Raw genomic sequence first — 16542 nt, 5'->3', positions numbered from 1 at the left:
GCTGCTCCTTCGCGTTGAAAGGAGCCAGCTGAGGTGGTTTGAGTATCTGGTAAAGATGCCTCCTGGGCGCCTCCCAAGGGACGTGTTCCAGGCACGTCCATCTGGGAGGAGACCCCGGGGAAGACCCAGGACTAGGTGGAGAGATTATATCTCCGCAATGGCCTAGGAACACCTCGGGATCCCCCAGTCAGAGATGGTTAATGTGGCATGGGAAAGGGAAGTCTGGGGTCACCTGCTAGAGCTGCTACCCCCATGACCAGATCCTGGACAAGTGGTTGAAGATGAGTTATGAGTACTCATAATTAATATGAGTTTTCCAGCTTCACTGATCATCAATAAAAACCCCAAGAAATTTTGTTTCGGTTTCAATTTCAGCAGCATTTAATAACAAATTTCTACTTAAATTCCTTGGCTTATTTCCAAATATGCTGCACTTAGTTTTGCCAAGATAATTTGTTTGAATCAAACCATTGTTTGAAATTCTGTAGTTCCCTGTCCCAAATGATCCCCACTACAAAACACAGTCATATCATCAGTAAATAAAATACAACTCACAGACCTGGAAACCAAACATGCCATTAATATATAAGAGAAACAACAATAGCCCTGGACTGAACCCTGGGGCACCCCACATATAATCTACAAAAATTCTGAATTCATCCCACCAATATGGACACACAGATGCCTGCTGTGTAAGTATCTAGCTATCCAATCATGTGCTAATCTTCTGATCCCATACTTCTGTAATTTATCCAACAGTAAAGTGTGATCTATAGTCTCAAATGCTTTCTGAAAATAAGAAAATCCCCTACAGCAAATTGCTTATTTTCAATTGCATTAGTAATTTGTTCAACAAAATCAATTACAGCCAATGAAGTCGTGCAACTCTTTCTAATTCCATATCCCTGCTCACTAAGTATATGATGTTTAGTTATAAAACCATTTAACCTCTTTATAAATACCTTTTCCAGAATTTTTGAAAATTGAGGTAACAGTGAGATTGGCCTGTCATTTGAAAAGACGTTTGTCACCAGATTTGAACAGTGGTATCACTTTAGCTATTTTCATTTTGAAAGGAAATTTCCCAGTCATTAATGACAAATTCCAGGGTTCTCCCCAGACAATGGAACAACGGCGTTGCGCCATTCTACTGTTATGACAGCGCCGTTATACTGCACCATGCTCTAAGATATTTTTTTAATCCAGCCAGGCTGTTTGTGCTGAATGGGCTGCTTTCGACATTTTTAATTCTGTCGTTTTATATTTTTGTTAAAGGTTTGTCCAGGCTGTTTGTTCTGTTTTTGCTTGGAACCTTGTTCATTTATCAGCACAAAACAAATATAACAGGGATCAGGTACATGTTTAGCATTCTATATGTTGTGCAGTATGTGTTAGCTATAATTGTTTATTTTTGTAGATGAGTATTAGGGTCTGTACCTGGAATGTTAAAGGCTCTAATAAACCAGCGAAAAGGAAAGCTATATTGAATACTTTAAAAAAAGACAGAATACAAATAGCCTGTTTACAAGAGACACATCTTGATGACGTGGAGCACAAAAAATATTTAAGGGAATGGGTTGGACAGGTATTTTTCTCGTCGTTCTTGACAAACAAGAGGGGGGTATTGATATTAATTCACAAAGGACTCTCCTTCAGTGTCATAGACACATTTAAAGATACGGAGGGCAGGATTATCTTAGTTAAAGGTTTACTTTACGGGGAGGAAATTCTACTGGGCAGTGTCTACGGCCCAAACGTGAGTGATGAGGACTTTTTTGTGTCACTTTCAAATCAAATTGCTGAGATGGATTGCTCAAATACGCTTATAGGTGGTGATTTTAACTGTTCCTTATGTCCTTATATGGACAGGTATCCGCCTCAAAATACACAGTCTAAAAATGCTAAGGTAATCAAAAATATTTTAGAGGAATTGGATTTAATAGACATATGGAGACATCTAAATCCCTCACTTAACAGATTTACATTTCATTCTTTGCCACACTCATCAATGTCACGTATTGATTATATATTTATTTCTAAACACTTAGTACAGTTAGTTGAGGAGTCAGACATAGGAGTAATTGCATTGTCTGATCATGCCCCTGTTAATCTAGTGTTGCAACCAATCAGACCCCTGGAAAGAAATGTTTCATGGAAATTGAATAGATTGCTACTCCGGAATGAGGATTTTGTTAAAATATTGGAGGAACAGACAGACCTTTATTTACACTTCAATAATGTGGATGAAGCAGACCCCAGGATTGTGTGGAACGCATATAAGGCGTATATGCGTGGAATAATAATATCATATTCAAGCAGTAAGAGGAAACAGCGATTAGCAGAACAAATTAATATTGAAAATAAAATTAAATAACTTGAGGAAGAATTTTTAGTATCTAAATAAGTTCAAGTGCTCGGGGAGTTAAAAATAGCTAGAGTCTCATTATCCAATATAATAACAAAGAAAGCTGAGAAGGATATCGTTTTTTAACAAACAAAAATTATTTGAGTTTGGCAATAAATCAAATAAATTGTTAGCGAGATTGGTAAATAAATCTTCAAGCACTAGTTTTATTTCAGCTATACAGAATGAAAAGGGCCAACGTTACATGGATAATAAAAATATCAATGATTGTTTCAGGCAATTTTATGAAAAACTATATACACCTGAAGTTGACCCAAACACACCAACAGTGTTGTGTGGGCCGCTGAAGAGGAGGTACTGCTGGCCCACCACCACCAGATGGCGCCCTGCTTGAAGTGCGGGCTTCAAGCATGAGAGGGCGTTGGAACCACTGGGAGTGACAGCTGTCACTCATCAACCACAACATCCATAAAAGCCGGACTGCAACTCCACCTTCCCGCCGAGAAATCAGCTACCACTCAGGTAATTTCTGCTGACTTGAAATTGCATTATAGTCTGAACTCTTTTTGCAGCCGTATTCCTGTGGTGTTCCTTATCCATTGGATTGGCGTTAGGTGTGATCAGCGACGGCTTCGCTCCACACTCCATCCAGATAAGTGGTTAGACAGGACCTGCACGAGTGTGTGATTGGAGGTGGAGGTTTTCCCTCCTGGAGGAATTAAGCACTGAAAGATTGCTGGGTGTGTATTCACACACCCACCATTAACTGTTTCTGTTTCTGCCAGCAGTACCGGGTCTGACTGCTGAAGACAGTGGCCACCTGGGGCGCAGGACTTGGCGGCTCCGGTGTTCTTCAGATCCGTTGGCGGTGGAAACTGTGTGGGATCCGGCTCTTCTCTGGCCAGACGTCTTCTATCTTCAAGCCTGCCCACACATCACCTTGTGTATGATTGACCATCCTCATCCTCTGTTATTGTCTGTATTTCGTTGTGCGATTCACAACATTAAATTGTTACTTTTTGGCTTATCCATTGTCCGTTCATTAACGCCCCCTGTTGTGGGTCCATGTCACTACACTTTCACAACAGGATTTCTCGGCCGCCAGCGTCATGGATCCCGAGGGGCGTCAACCATCGCTTGAACAGCCAATGGAAGAGCGAGGTGCACAGGCGTCAGCAGGAGGCGTGTTAGGTGAGCTGCAGCAAATCTTAACCGCTTTCACTGCTCGGTTGGACTTAGTCACCGAGCGGAATGTGATTCTCAATCGGAGGATGGAGGCTCTCACCGCCCAGGTGGATGCGCAGGCTCAGGGTGCTGCTGCAGCACCTCCTCCTGCTGACCGGAGGCCTGAAACAGACATTCCGCTGGTCGTTCAACAAACCCCCCCCATCGTCCCCTGAAGCATACATAAGCCCTCCGGAGCTGTACGGAGGCTGTGTCGAGACGTGCGCGGACTTCTTAATGCAGTGCTCGCTCGTCTTTTCACAGCGTCCCGTCATGTACGCATCAGATGCTAGCCGGGTGGCTTACGTTATAAATTTGCTTTGAGGAGAGGCACGCGCCTGGGCTACGGCGCTCTGGGAGCAGAATTCACGGCTCCTAACGTCATACGCTGGGTTTGTGAGGGAGTTCAGACAAGTGTTCAACCACCCTCATAGAGGCGACACCGCTTCAAGTGTGCTGCTGTCGATAAGACAGGGGTGCCGGAGCGCAGCTAAGTATGCAGTTGACTTCCGCATCGCGGCAGCGCGAGCCGGCTGGAATGCTGTTGCGCTCCGCGCCGCCTTTGTAAACGGACTGTCTCTGGTCCTTAAGGAGCACCTGGTGGCGAAGGACGAGCCGCGGGATTTAGATGGGCTTATCGACCTGGTTATACGGTTGGACAACTGATTAACAGAACACCGACGGGAGCGAGAAGAAGGGCGTGGTCAGGCACAAGCCGTCCCTCTTCCTCCTGGGTCCGAAAGGGAGCCGTCTTCCCCACGCTCCACAGTCAGGGCACTCCACGTGACGACAGCTCCCCCTGCTGCCGTTGCTATGGAAACAAGCAGGGCCAAAAGGCGATCAGATCAGAGACAAAGGAGGCTGGTCCGTGGGGAGTGTTTTCTCTGCAGCTCAACCGAGCACACGCAGAAAAACTGCCCCAAACGGTCAAAACAGCAGCACTCGTCCTTAGAGACTGGGCTAAGGGTGGGTCATAATACCCACACGGGGAAACCCCGTAAATCTGCACGAATCCCAGTCACAATCCTAAGTGAGGATTTAACCCTTCACGCCCCAGCACTAGTAGACACGGGGTCGGAAGGGAATCTGCTGGACAGCAGATGGGCAAGGGAAGTAGAGCTCCCTCTGGTGGCTCTGCCTTCACCTTTGAAGGTACGGGCACTAGATGGCACCCTTCTTCCATTAATCACACACCAGACACAGCCCGTGACATTGGTTGTGTCTGGGAATCACAGGGAGGAGATTGTGTTTTATGTAACACCTTCTACCTCCCAAGTGATTTTAGGGTTTCCATGAATGGTGAAGCACAATCCCCGGATTGAATGGCCGTCTGGGGTTGTGACGTAGTGGAGCGAAACCTGCCACCGGGACTGTTTAGGATCCTCGGTTCCACCCAGTGTGACAGCTAATGAGGAGGTCAAAGTCCCCACCAATCTGACGGCGGTGCCTGAGGAGTACCACGATCTTGCTGACGTCTTCAGCAAAGATCTGGCACTCACTCTTCCCCCGCACCAACCGTACGATTGCGCCATCCATTTGATTCCGGGCACTGAGTACCCGTCCAGCAGGCTGTACAACCTCTCACGTCCGGAACGAGAATCAATGGAGACCTACATCTGGGACTCCTTAGCTGCCGGGTTGATCCGGAACTCCACCTCCCCGATGGGTGCGGGTTTCTTTTTTGTGGGTAAGGAGGACGGCGGACTCCGTCCATGCATCGATTACAGAGGGCTGAACGAAATAACGGTTCGCAACCGATACCCGTTACCTCTGTTGGATTCGGTGTTCACGCCCCTGCATGGAGCCCAAATATTCACCAAACTCGATCTTAGGAATGCGTACCACCTGGTTCGGATCCGGAAGGGAGACGAGTGGAAGACGGCATTTAACACCCCGTTAGGTCACTTTGAGTACCTGGTCATGCCGTTTGGCCTCACCAATGCGCCCCCGACGTTCCAAGCTTTGGTTGACGACGTCTTGCAGGACTTCCTGCATCGGTTTGTCTTTGTGTATCTAGACGATATACTCATCTTTTCTCCGGACCCTGAGACTCATGTCCAGCATGTACGTCAGGTCCTGCAGCAGTTGTTGGAGAACCGGCTGTTTGTGAAGGGCGAGAAGTGCGAGTTCCACCGTACTTCTTTGTCCTTCCTGGGGTTCATCATCTCCTCCAACTCCGTCGCCCCTGACCCGGCCAAGGTTGCGGCGGTGAGAAATTGGCCCCAACCAACAAGCCGTAGGAAACTGCAACAGTTCCTCGGTTTTGCAAATTTCTACCGGAGGTTCATTAAGGGTTACAGTCAGGTAGTTAGCCCCCTGACTGCCCTGACCTCCACTAAAGTCCCCTTCACCTGGTCGGATCGGTGCGAAGCCGTGTTTAGGGAGTTGAAACGCCGTTTCTCGACTGCACCAGTCCTGGTGCAGCCTGATCCAAATCGCCAGTTCATAGTTGAAGTGGATGCCTCTGACTCAGGGATAGGAGCCGTGCTGTCCCAGAGCAGGGAGTCTGACAAGGTCCTCCACCCTTGTGCCTATTTTTCCCGCAGGTTGACCCCGGCTGAAAGGAATTATGACGTCGGCAATCGGGAACTCCTGGCGGTGAAGGAGGCTCTTGAGGAGTGGAGACACCTGTTGGAGGGAGCGACGGTGCCCTTCACGGTTTTCACGGACCATCGGAACCTTGAGTACATCCGGACCGCCAAGCGGTTGAACCCCAGGCAAGCCCGCTGGTCACTGTTCTTCGGGCGCTTTGACTTCCAGATCACATACCGCGCTAGGACCAAGAACCAACGATCGGATGCCCTGTCCCGGGTGCACGAAGAGGAAGCCAAGGCCGAGTTGTCGGACCCAACAGAAACCATCATACCCGAGTCCACTGTCGTGGCCACCCTCACCTGGGACGTGGAGAAGACCATCCGGGAGGCCCTGGCACGGAACCCGGACCTGGGGACCGGCCCGAGGAACAAACTGTACGTCCCACCAGAGGCCAGAGCTGCGGTTTTGGACTTCTGTCACGGTTCCAAGCTCTCCTGTCATCCAGGGGTGCGCAGAACCATGGCAGTGGTCCACCTGCGCTTCTGGTGGGCGTCTATGGAAGCCGACATCTGGGATTACGTCCAGGCCTGTACCACCTGTGCCAGGGGCAATGCTGACCACAAAAGGACTTCGGGACTCCTCCAGCCTCTGCCGGTACCTCATCGCCCCTGGTCCCACATCAGCCTGGACTTCATCACGGGCCTCCCGCCGTCCCAGGGCAACACCACCATCCTCACGATAGTGGACCGGTTCTCCAAGGCGGCCCACTTCGTGGCCCTCCCGAAGCTCCCGACGGCCCAGGAGACGGCAGACCTCCTGGTCCACCACGTCGTGCATCTGCATGGGATACCATCGGACATCGTCTCGGATCGTGCTCCTCAGTTCTCTTCCCAAGTCTGGAGGAGTTTCTGCAGGGAACTGGGGGCCACCGTGAGTCTCTCATCCGGGTACCACCCTCAGACAAACGGACAGGCAGAGCAGGCTAACCAGGAACTGGAGCAGGCCCTCCGCTGTGTGACCTCTGCGCACCTGACGGCCTGGAGCAACCATCTGGCCTGGATCGAGTACGCCCACAACAGCCAAGTTTCGTCTGCCACCGGCCTCTCCCCGTTTGAGGTGTGTTTGGGGTACCAGCCCCCATTGTTCCCACTCGTGGAGGGAGAGGTCAGAGTGCCCTCGGTCCAGGCCCACCTCCGGAGGTGCCGCCGGGTGTGGCGGACCGCCCGTTCTGCCCTGTTGAAGGCCCGGACGAGGGCCAACGCCCATGCAGATCGCCGGCGTTCCCCGGCCCCTGCATACCAGCCCGGGCAGGAGGTGTGGTTGTCGACCAAGGACATCCCGCTTCAAGTGGAATCACAAAAACTCAAGGACAGGTTTATTGGTCCATTTCCCATCCTCAAAGTCCACAGTCCGGCCGCAGTGAAGCTGGCAGCTTTAGCTTCACTGCTGATCCACCCGGTTTTCCATGTGTCACACCTCAAACCTCATCACACCTCACCACTCTGCACCCCTGGACCTGCACCGCCTCCTGCCCGGATCATCGACGGTGAGCCGGCATGGACCGTGCGTCGGCTCCTGGACGTCCGTCGAAAGGGTCGGTGGTTCCAGTATCTGGTGGACTGGGAGGGGTATGGACCCGAAGAACGCTCCTGGGTGAAGAGGAGCTTCATCCTGGACCCGGCCCTCCTGGCTGATTTCTACAACCGTCACCCGGACAAGCCTGGTCGGGCGCCAGGAGGCGCTCATTGAGGGGGGGGTCCTGTTGTGTGGGCCACTGAAGAGGTACTGCTGGACCACCACCACCAGATGGCGCCCTGCTTGAAGTGCGGGCTTCAAGCACGAGAGGGCGTCGGAACCACTGGGAGTGACAGCTGTCACTCATTAACACCAGCTGTCACTCATCAACCACAACATCCATAAAAGCCGGACTGCAACTCCACCTCCCCGCCGAGAAATCAGCTACCACTCAGGTAATTTCTCTGCTGACTTGAAATTCTATTATAGTCTGAACTCTTTTTGCAGCCGTATTCCTGTGGTGTTCCTTATCCGTTGGATTGGCGTTAGGTGTGATCAGCGACGGCTTCGCTCCACACTCCATCCAGATAAGTGGTTAGACAGGAGCTGCACGAGTGTGTGTTTGGAGGTGGAGGTTTTCCCTCCTGGAGGAATTAAGCACTGAAAGATTGCTGGGTGTGTATTCACACACCCACCATTAACTGTTTCTGTTTCTGCCAGCAGTACCGGGTCTGACTGCTGAAGACAGTGGCCACCTGGGGCGCAGGACTTGGCGGCTCCGGTGTTCTTCAGATCCGTTGGCGGTGGAAACTGTGTGGGATCCGGCTCTTCTCTGGCCAGACATCTTCTATCCTCGAGCTTGCCCACACATCACCTTGTGTATGATTGACCATCCTCATCCTCTGTTATTGTCTGTATTTCGTTGTGCGATTCACAACATTAAATTGTTACTTTTTGGCTTATCCATTGTCTGTTCATTAACGCCCCCTGTTGTGGGTCTGTGTCACTACACTTTCACAACAAACAGAAGGATTTTTTAACGGCGTGAATATACCTCGGTTATCTCCGGAACAAGCAAAATCATTAGAAGGACCGATAACAATATTAGAAATAGAGCAAGCCATCTCATCGCTCCAATCCGTTAAATGTCCAGGGGCTGACGCTTACCCCGTCGAATTTTTTAAAATTTTAAAAGGGGAAATAAGTAAAGTTTTACAACGGGTCTTTAACACTTCCTTTGAATGTTCAAAGCTCCCTGACTCAATGTATGTGGCAAATATAACTGTTATTCCTAAGAAAGACAAGAATCTAGAAAAGTGTTCTTCATACCGCCCAGTTAGTTTACTTGGTGTAGATATGAAAATTCTGTCTAAGATCCTGGCCACTAGACTGGAAAAGGTAGTATCTGATATAGTTAAGATAGATGAAGTTGGTTTTATAAAGGAGAGATTGTCATCAAATAATACTAGGTGTCTTATTAACATTATTCAACATTTTCATCACACTAAAACATCAGGTGTATTGGTCTGAATGGATGCTGAAAAGGCCTTCGACCGTATTGAATGGGATTATTTATTCAAAACACTTCAACAATTTGGATTTGGAGATAAAATTATAAGATGGGTGAAACTCCTTTATGAAAAACCGGTTGCGTCTGTTTTGACTAATGGGCTCCTGTTGGCACCTTTCAGTCTTGGAAGAGGGACTGCTCAGGGAAATCCTCTCTCGCCTCTGCTCTTCTCCCTGGCCATGGAGCCATTAGCAATAGCAATTAGACAAAGAGCAGATATCAGGGGGGTAACATTAGGAACAAATCAGTATAAAATATTACTATACGCTGACGACATACTTTTGACCCTAACAGAACCTGTACAATCCATTCCAGCTCTAATTGAATGTGTCAACAATTTTAGTCAGACATCGGGATATAAGGTAAATTATGGGAAATCCGAAATAATGCCTGTGAATATCTGTGACCAGGGAGAACCAGAGTTTATTAAACATTTCGATGGGCCCCTACAGGGTTAAAATATCTGGGAATTTATATTACGCCCAAATCTAATCAATTGTATTCTGAAAACATTATTCCTATCATTAATCATATCAAAGACAAATTTAAATGCTGGATGAAGCTCCCTATATCTTTCTTGGGTAGGATTAATCTCATTAAAATGATAATCCTCCCAAAATGAATTTACCCAATTTCTATGTTATTTGTGTTTCTTAATCCCAAGGATTTAGCTGAGATAAATAGGGAAATCTCAAATTTCATCTGGGCAGCCAGGAAACCCAAAATTAAAAGGGACATTTTACAGCTTCCAGAGAACCTTTGTGGCTGGGGCTTACCAAAAGTTGAAAATTATATATTGTCTATTCATGCAAGAATTATTTCAATATGGGCCACTCAAAAACATAATTTGCCATGGTTTGAGATTGAGAAAGATGCCTGTAAACCATATCACCCAATAAATCTCCTAGATAAACGTACTCAGGAGCTGTCACCTAAGATTAAAGATAATTATTTGATTACTAACACTATTAGGGCTTGGGGGGCTCTGAGGAAAATATTTGAACAGAATGGGAATCTTTCATCTTTAACATCATTGGTAGATAATCCAGATCTGACAATTGGGGGCGTCGGCCCCGGTTTTAAATCATGGCAGGCAGCTGGTGTTAGGAGGCTACTTGATCTCTGGGACAATGGAAAATTTAAGTCATTTCAGGAGTTAAGAGAACAATTTAATATTACGGCCAGGAATTTCCATAAATATCTTCAGCTAAGGCATTATATTAAGGCAAAGATGCAATCGCTGGAGCTCTCTGGGGAGTGCTTCACTCTTGAAGACACAATTTTGGATTGTCATAAGCACGGGCGCTTTATTTCAAGATTCTACTCGGAACTGCAGACATGCAAAAAAGACAAGACTAGAAAAACTACGAACAACATGGAATACCACTCTCAAAATTACAATAGACTCTGAATCATGGGAAGATATTGTGCTGCTACCTTCCAGGATTTCAATATGTAATCGATTTAGGGAGATGCAATACAATATCTTACATAATGTTTATATATTGCCCAATATCTATAGCAAATATACTCCTGGGACGTCACCCAAATGCCCAAAATGTAAATTAGTCACTGGGACCAGATTTCATTGTCTTTGGGAGTGCAAACTCATAGAAGCATTCTGGTGGGGGATATGTGGTGAAATTAGCTCTGTTATAGGACAGTCACTCCTCCCCAGCTCACTGCTGTGTCTTCTTGGCTACATTCCAGGGGACTTCAATGCCCGGAATAAAGAGATCACCCAATTTTTATTGATGTTGGCTCGAAAATCGATTATGGTTAAATGGGTGGGGGATGAAGCCCTGTCCATTCAGGTTTGGAAAAAGTTAGTTTCGGACGTTGTAAACCTAGAAATAATAAGATTTCGGCTTAAAGGGAAATCTCAGGATTTTAAGACTTGGGAAAAAGTACTGGATACTCTTAAAAATTAGTGGGCTGGCTTGTGAAATTTGTGTATTTTCTTTTTCCTTTTGCTGTTACTACTGTACACACATGCCCTGTTTTATGATCTGTTTTTGCATCTGTGATGTATTGTGCTGTATTGGTTTTTTGTTTATTTCTACTTTTTGTGTGTGTGTGTGTGTGTAAATAATTAAAATGTTCAATAAACATAATAATAATAAAAAAAACACTAAACTGTCAACATGACAGAAAAACTCTGACTGGATTAAAGGTCCAGTGTGTCATTTTTAAAGAAGACAGCAAATGTTATGTCCATTAAACTTTAATGTTTTTAAACTTTTCAATGCTATTTATTTTATTAACTTAGAAACATGCAAAAGAACTTTGATATTATAACAAAAGTGTCATTTGTTGTCTATTATTCTTGCTTTCAATACATCTAAAACCAGTCAAAATGACTCAACGTGGTGCCTCGGGTGATAACTGCCAACAGCACCACTATAATAAACATTTCTGAGGAGAACTCTGAATTCCAAATATAAGTTAAAGGTTTAACAATACAATCAATAATATTTTTAATCAAAAACATTTCAAAGTTAGCACCATCAGTTGATTTCCCTTCAGTTTGTGATTTCATTTTCATCCATTTCTGTAATAAACACTAAATCCAGAATTGTATTAATTGTTCTACTATTGTCCAAAGAACCCATTTTAGAGGACACAATTGAATTTGCTGTTTTTACCCACATTAACAAAATAATCATTAAAATAATATACCTATACTGCTGTACCTTTACTTCCCTTAATGTCTGTGTCAATATTTGTGTAAAAATAAGTTGGGTAGTCTTTAACAACTTTTTTGTTTTTGATGATTTCATTTAAAAGCTTCCAAGTGCCTTTAATATTGGTTTTATTTTATCCAATAAATCACTGTAGTACTGCCTTTTGCAAGATCACATAATGCCAGTTTGTTTTTATATATCTCATATTTTCTCTCAGTTTCATTTGTTTTCAAAACTGCTTATACAGAAAAAAAAAAAAATCTTTTTACATGCCTTCTGGAGCCCCTTTGTGACCCGAGGTTTATCAGCGTTTTGCTTATTGCCAACTTTTGACACAAATGGGTAATGTTTATCATATAAATTGAAAATAATAGAAATAAATTATATAATTTTACAAAAGTTCATAGAATGACTTTTGCTATTAAAATGTATAATAGACAATGTCCCATTTGTCAAAGAATAATTCTTAAACTGACATTCTCCTGCAAAGACATCAACATCACCAAACACCTCTGACCTTTGACCTCATGACTTCATAACAATTTCTCAGGCGTCTCTGGATCTCAAAGTCCGAGGACCCAGAGACATGAACGTGACTGCTGAGAACAGTGAACATCTCGGAAGTTCAACACGTTTGGCACGTACAGACACACTTCTGATGGAGGGGTCCAGGAAATCGGATTCAGTTGAGCAACAAACAACTCAGCTGCTGTCTCCAAGGTGCTACCTCATGGACTGAGTCAGGTCCAGACTTTACTGGCTTTTACTGCGCTTCTTGTTGTATAAATAAAATGAAGTTGCATCTCACTGGATTTCCTTCATATACATTTCAAACAAGTACAAAACTGACTGCATTATTTGTGTCCCCGTCAAGAACTGCTCTTGAAAATGTTTGTGTTTCATGACTCCAGAGTCCCACAAACTACAAACTCACCGAGCCCAGACTGAAGGACTGACTGCAGCCTCCACAGAACTGGTGCAGACACTGAGTGCAGGTGAAGTGGAGACATCCACCTTTGGACAGCTCAAAGACGTAGTGGCAGTTTGGACACTCTGGGACATGGTAAAGGGTTAAACACAAGTGAGCACAAACAGCTTTGAGAATCCCGCTGAGGACTTTATGTGGAAAGCTGTGTACCTATGCTGATGTAGGTCAGCAGGTGGTTCTGGGTTGGCTGGTTGTGCTGCTGCTGCCAGACTTTGAACTGCTGACAGGACAGTCCCTGATGCTGAGGACACCACTGAGAACAAACATTCTGTTAGTGTGAAGTGCTACAAGTGCTGAGAAGCAGACTGAACCTTCACGTGATTCACAATCACACAGGCAAAGACAACCATACGTGCACTGAGGGCCCCACAGCCACCGAGGGCCCAACAAGCAGCCACCCAGGGGCCAACAAGCAGCCACCAAGGGGCCTACGGCCACCCAGGGCCAAACAAGCAGCCACCGAGGGCCCAACAAGCAGCCACCCAGGGGCCAACAAGCAGCCACCCAGGAGCCAACAAGCAGCCACCCAGGGCCAAACAAGCAGCCACCGAGGGCCCAACAAGCAGCCACCGAGGGCCCTATGGCCACCGAGGTCCCCACAGCCACCAAGGGCCCAACGAGGGCCCTACAGCCACTGAGGGCCCTACAGCCACCGAGGGCCCAACAACCAGCCACTGAGAGCCCTACAGCCACTGAGGGCCCAACAAGCAGCCACCGAGGGCCCAACAAGGGCACAGCAAGCAGCCCTTCAGGGCCCAACAAGCAGCCACCGAGGGCCCAACAAGGGCACAGCAAGCAGCCCTTCAAGGCCCAACAAGCAGCCACCAAGGGACCAACAAGGGTCCAACAAGCAGCCCTTCAGGGCCCAACAAGCAGCCACCAAGGGCCCAACAAGCAGCCACCGAGGGCCCAACAAGCAGCCACCAAGAGCCCAACAAGCAGCCACCAAGGGCCCTACGGCCTCCGAGGTCCCCACAGCCACCGAGGGCCCAACGAGGGCCCTACAGCCACTGAGGGCCCTACAGCCACCGAGGGCCCAACAAGCAGCCACTGAGGGCCCAACAAGGGCACAGCAAGCAGCCCTTCAGGGCCCAACAGGCAGCCACCGAGGGCCCAACGAGCAGCCACCGAGGGCCCAACAAGCAGCCATTGAGGGCCCTACGGCCACCAAGGTCCCAACAAGCAGCCACCGAGGGCCCAAAAAGCAGCCACCTATGGCCCAACAAGCAGCCACCAAGGGCCCTACGGCCACCGAGGTCCCCACAGCCACCGAGGGCCCAACGAGGGCCCTACAGCCACTGAGGGCCCTACAGCCACCGAGGGCCCAACAAGCAGCCACCGAGGGCCCAACAACGGCACAGCAAGCAGCCATTGAGGGCCCAACAAGCAGCCATCGAGGGCCCTACGGCCACCGAGGTCCCAACAAGCAGCCACCGAGGGCCCAACAAGGGCACAGCAAGCAGCCCTTCAGGGCCCAACAAGCAGCCACCCAGGGCCCAACAAGAGCACAGCAAGCAGCCATTGAGGGCCCAACAAGCAGCCACCGAAGGCCCAACGAGCAGCCACCGAGGGCCCAACAAGCAGCCACCGAGGGCCCAACGAGCAGCCATCGAGGGCCCTACGGCCACCAAGGACCCAACAAGCAGCCACCAAGGGCCCTACGGCCATCGAGATCCCCACAGCCACCGAGGGCCCAACGAGGGCCCTACGGCCACTGAGGGCCCTACAGCCACCAAGGGCCCAACAAGCAGCCACTGAGGACCCAACAAGCAGCCACCGAGGGCCCAACAAGGGCCCAGCAGCCACCGAGGGCCCAATGAGGGCCCAACGAACAGCCACCGAGGGCCCTATGGCCACCGGGGGCCCAACGAGCAGCCACCAAGGGCCCAACAAGGGCCCTATGGCCACCAAGGGCCCTACGACTACCAAGGGCCCTACAGCCACCAAGGGCCCTCAAGTGTTTCTGTGACTGTAACTTACAGGTGATCTGCAGTGAGAGCAGGTACTCTTCTTACAACTGGGACAGTCCATCCTCAGCTGGTCTGCTTCATGAAGCATTCCAAAGGAACACTAAAAGGACACATTCACAACATTAATTACAACATGTCACCCACATAGCTTTGTTCAGACAAAAAACACCTGAAATTTCCACAGCTCCTCCTGTAAACGCGAGTGCTCAGTGGATTCATGTTCCCAGTCGTCCAGTGAACACACAGCTGCAGGCTTACAGCAAACAGGACTTCATGCTGGACTTCAAGATGTTTCACCTCATCTAGAAGGCCAACAAGAAGTCCACTTTCATAAGTGTCTTCAGTGTAGCACATTGTTGTGCACTGGCTTAGTCGGCCAAGGACACAGAGGTCTCAATCCACAGTAAAGCATGTCTAAAACATCCTCAGTTACCCAAATCCTGTCCAAGTCATAAGGAGTGACTCACCTGGCGTCCTGAGGTACATATATAAAGTCATGACTTAAGTATCCTCAACCCTTATCCAGGTGTGTGGAGCCCACATGGACCTGATAGGAACCAAACTCTAAGAGCTCTTACATGAGCACACCATCTGAAGTTTGGCATTTCCTGCAGAGCTCGATCTCGGAGTTTCCTCTGGAAGAGCTCGTGGATGTGAGGAGGCAGGTAGTGTCGAATCTGTACAGAAAAACACAAAACTGAACCGCCTCAAGTAAAAATGTGGCCTGCTAACAAAAGTCTTTTTATTGAAGGAGTTTTTAGCGCTGCAGATTTCTGCTAGACTGAGGTTTGTTTTTTAGCAGGACTGCTGCAAATCATTTTATCAACACCATGACTGACACCTTTTCCAAGGACAATGTTAAAGGGTTGGCTGTGGAAATGTCATTATTCTTGGGCAAATGTGTACAACGAGGCAGAGCATTCAGGGTCTTCATGAAAACACTGTCTATGACTGGTCACTGATGGGGTCCTACAACCAGGATCAAGGATTCTTGGGTGCCGGATACTTAGTAAGACTCAAACGAGGAGGATCACTGACACTATAACAGAACATCAGCTCCAGCATTTTGTCTGCACACGATGCAGGACACAGACTTATCACTAAGGTTGCGACCGATATGATCCGGTATCCGGATTGGCTTCCGATATCGACGTAATTCACGTATCGGAAAATACCGAGCCAACCTGTGACATTTTCCGATACCAGAGAAGAGCCACTGTGAATCCTCTGAACTGCTGTTGTTTCCTGTCTGTTTACTGCTGAGAGGGAGGAGGAGAGAGGGAGGTTTTCTGAAGCCGGGCTGTTTGAGAGAGAGCTCTCTTCTGCAGTGTTCTAGCTGCAGTTAGCGGCAAATTTCTGCCCGGCTCTGAGGTTCAAACTGTCTGTTTGTTGAGCACGGATTTTCCAAAAAATTAACTGAATTGTTGCTGAAAATGTGTGCTGAAAAGTTAGCCGCTTCACTGTCCCGAGGCTGTCAAATGCTATGAAAAGCAGCTCGGTGTGCAGCCGAGGAGGACAGTGAACAGTGAATTTGTCCACTGAAAGGGGACATAGTCTCCATTAAAATGCCTGCCCATGAGCGTCGATGATGATACATTCATTTTACAGTTGAAAGGCTTCGTGTTTGCAAAAAGTTCAAAGTTTGCGTAGCACGAAAACACACAGAGAGAGAGAGAGAGAGAGAGACAGAC

The 16542-nt window shown here is 47.8% G+C and overlaps 1 protein-coding gene across 2 annotated transcripts in view; it reads right to left on the bottom strand.

Annotated features, from left to right (window-relative positions):
* Positions 1–16542, bottom strand: part of si:dkey-181m9.8 (E3 ubiquitin-protein ligase RNF31) — a 156095-nt gene that overhangs the window by 54692 nt on the left and 84861 nt on the right. For both annotated transcript variants that reach the window (XM_034183161.1, XM_034183162.1), the window contains exons 12-15: positions 15430–15528; positions 14862–14951; positions 13032–13134; positions 12828–12946 (exon numbers count right to left, since the gene is read on the bottom strand). In XM_034183161.1, the coding sequence (XP_034039052.1) occupies positions 12828–12946; positions 13032–13134; positions 14862–14951; positions 15430–15528 (411 nt within the window). The remainder of the gene's footprint in view (positions 1–12827; positions 12947–13031; positions 13135–14861; positions 14952–15429; positions 15529–16542) is intronic.

The sequence above is a fragment of the Thalassophryne amazonica genome, chromosome 12 (genome assembly GCF_902500255.1).
Source record: "Thalassophryne amazonica chromosome 12, fThaAma1.1, whole genome shotgun sequence".
NCBI classification, from domain to species: domain Eukaryota; kingdom Metazoa; phylum Chordata; class Actinopteri; order Batrachoidiformes; family Batrachoididae; genus Thalassophryne; species Thalassophryne amazonica.
The sequence above is the reverse complement of the archived record's forward strand: the minus strand, read 5'-3'. Positions and strand labels throughout refer to the sequence as shown.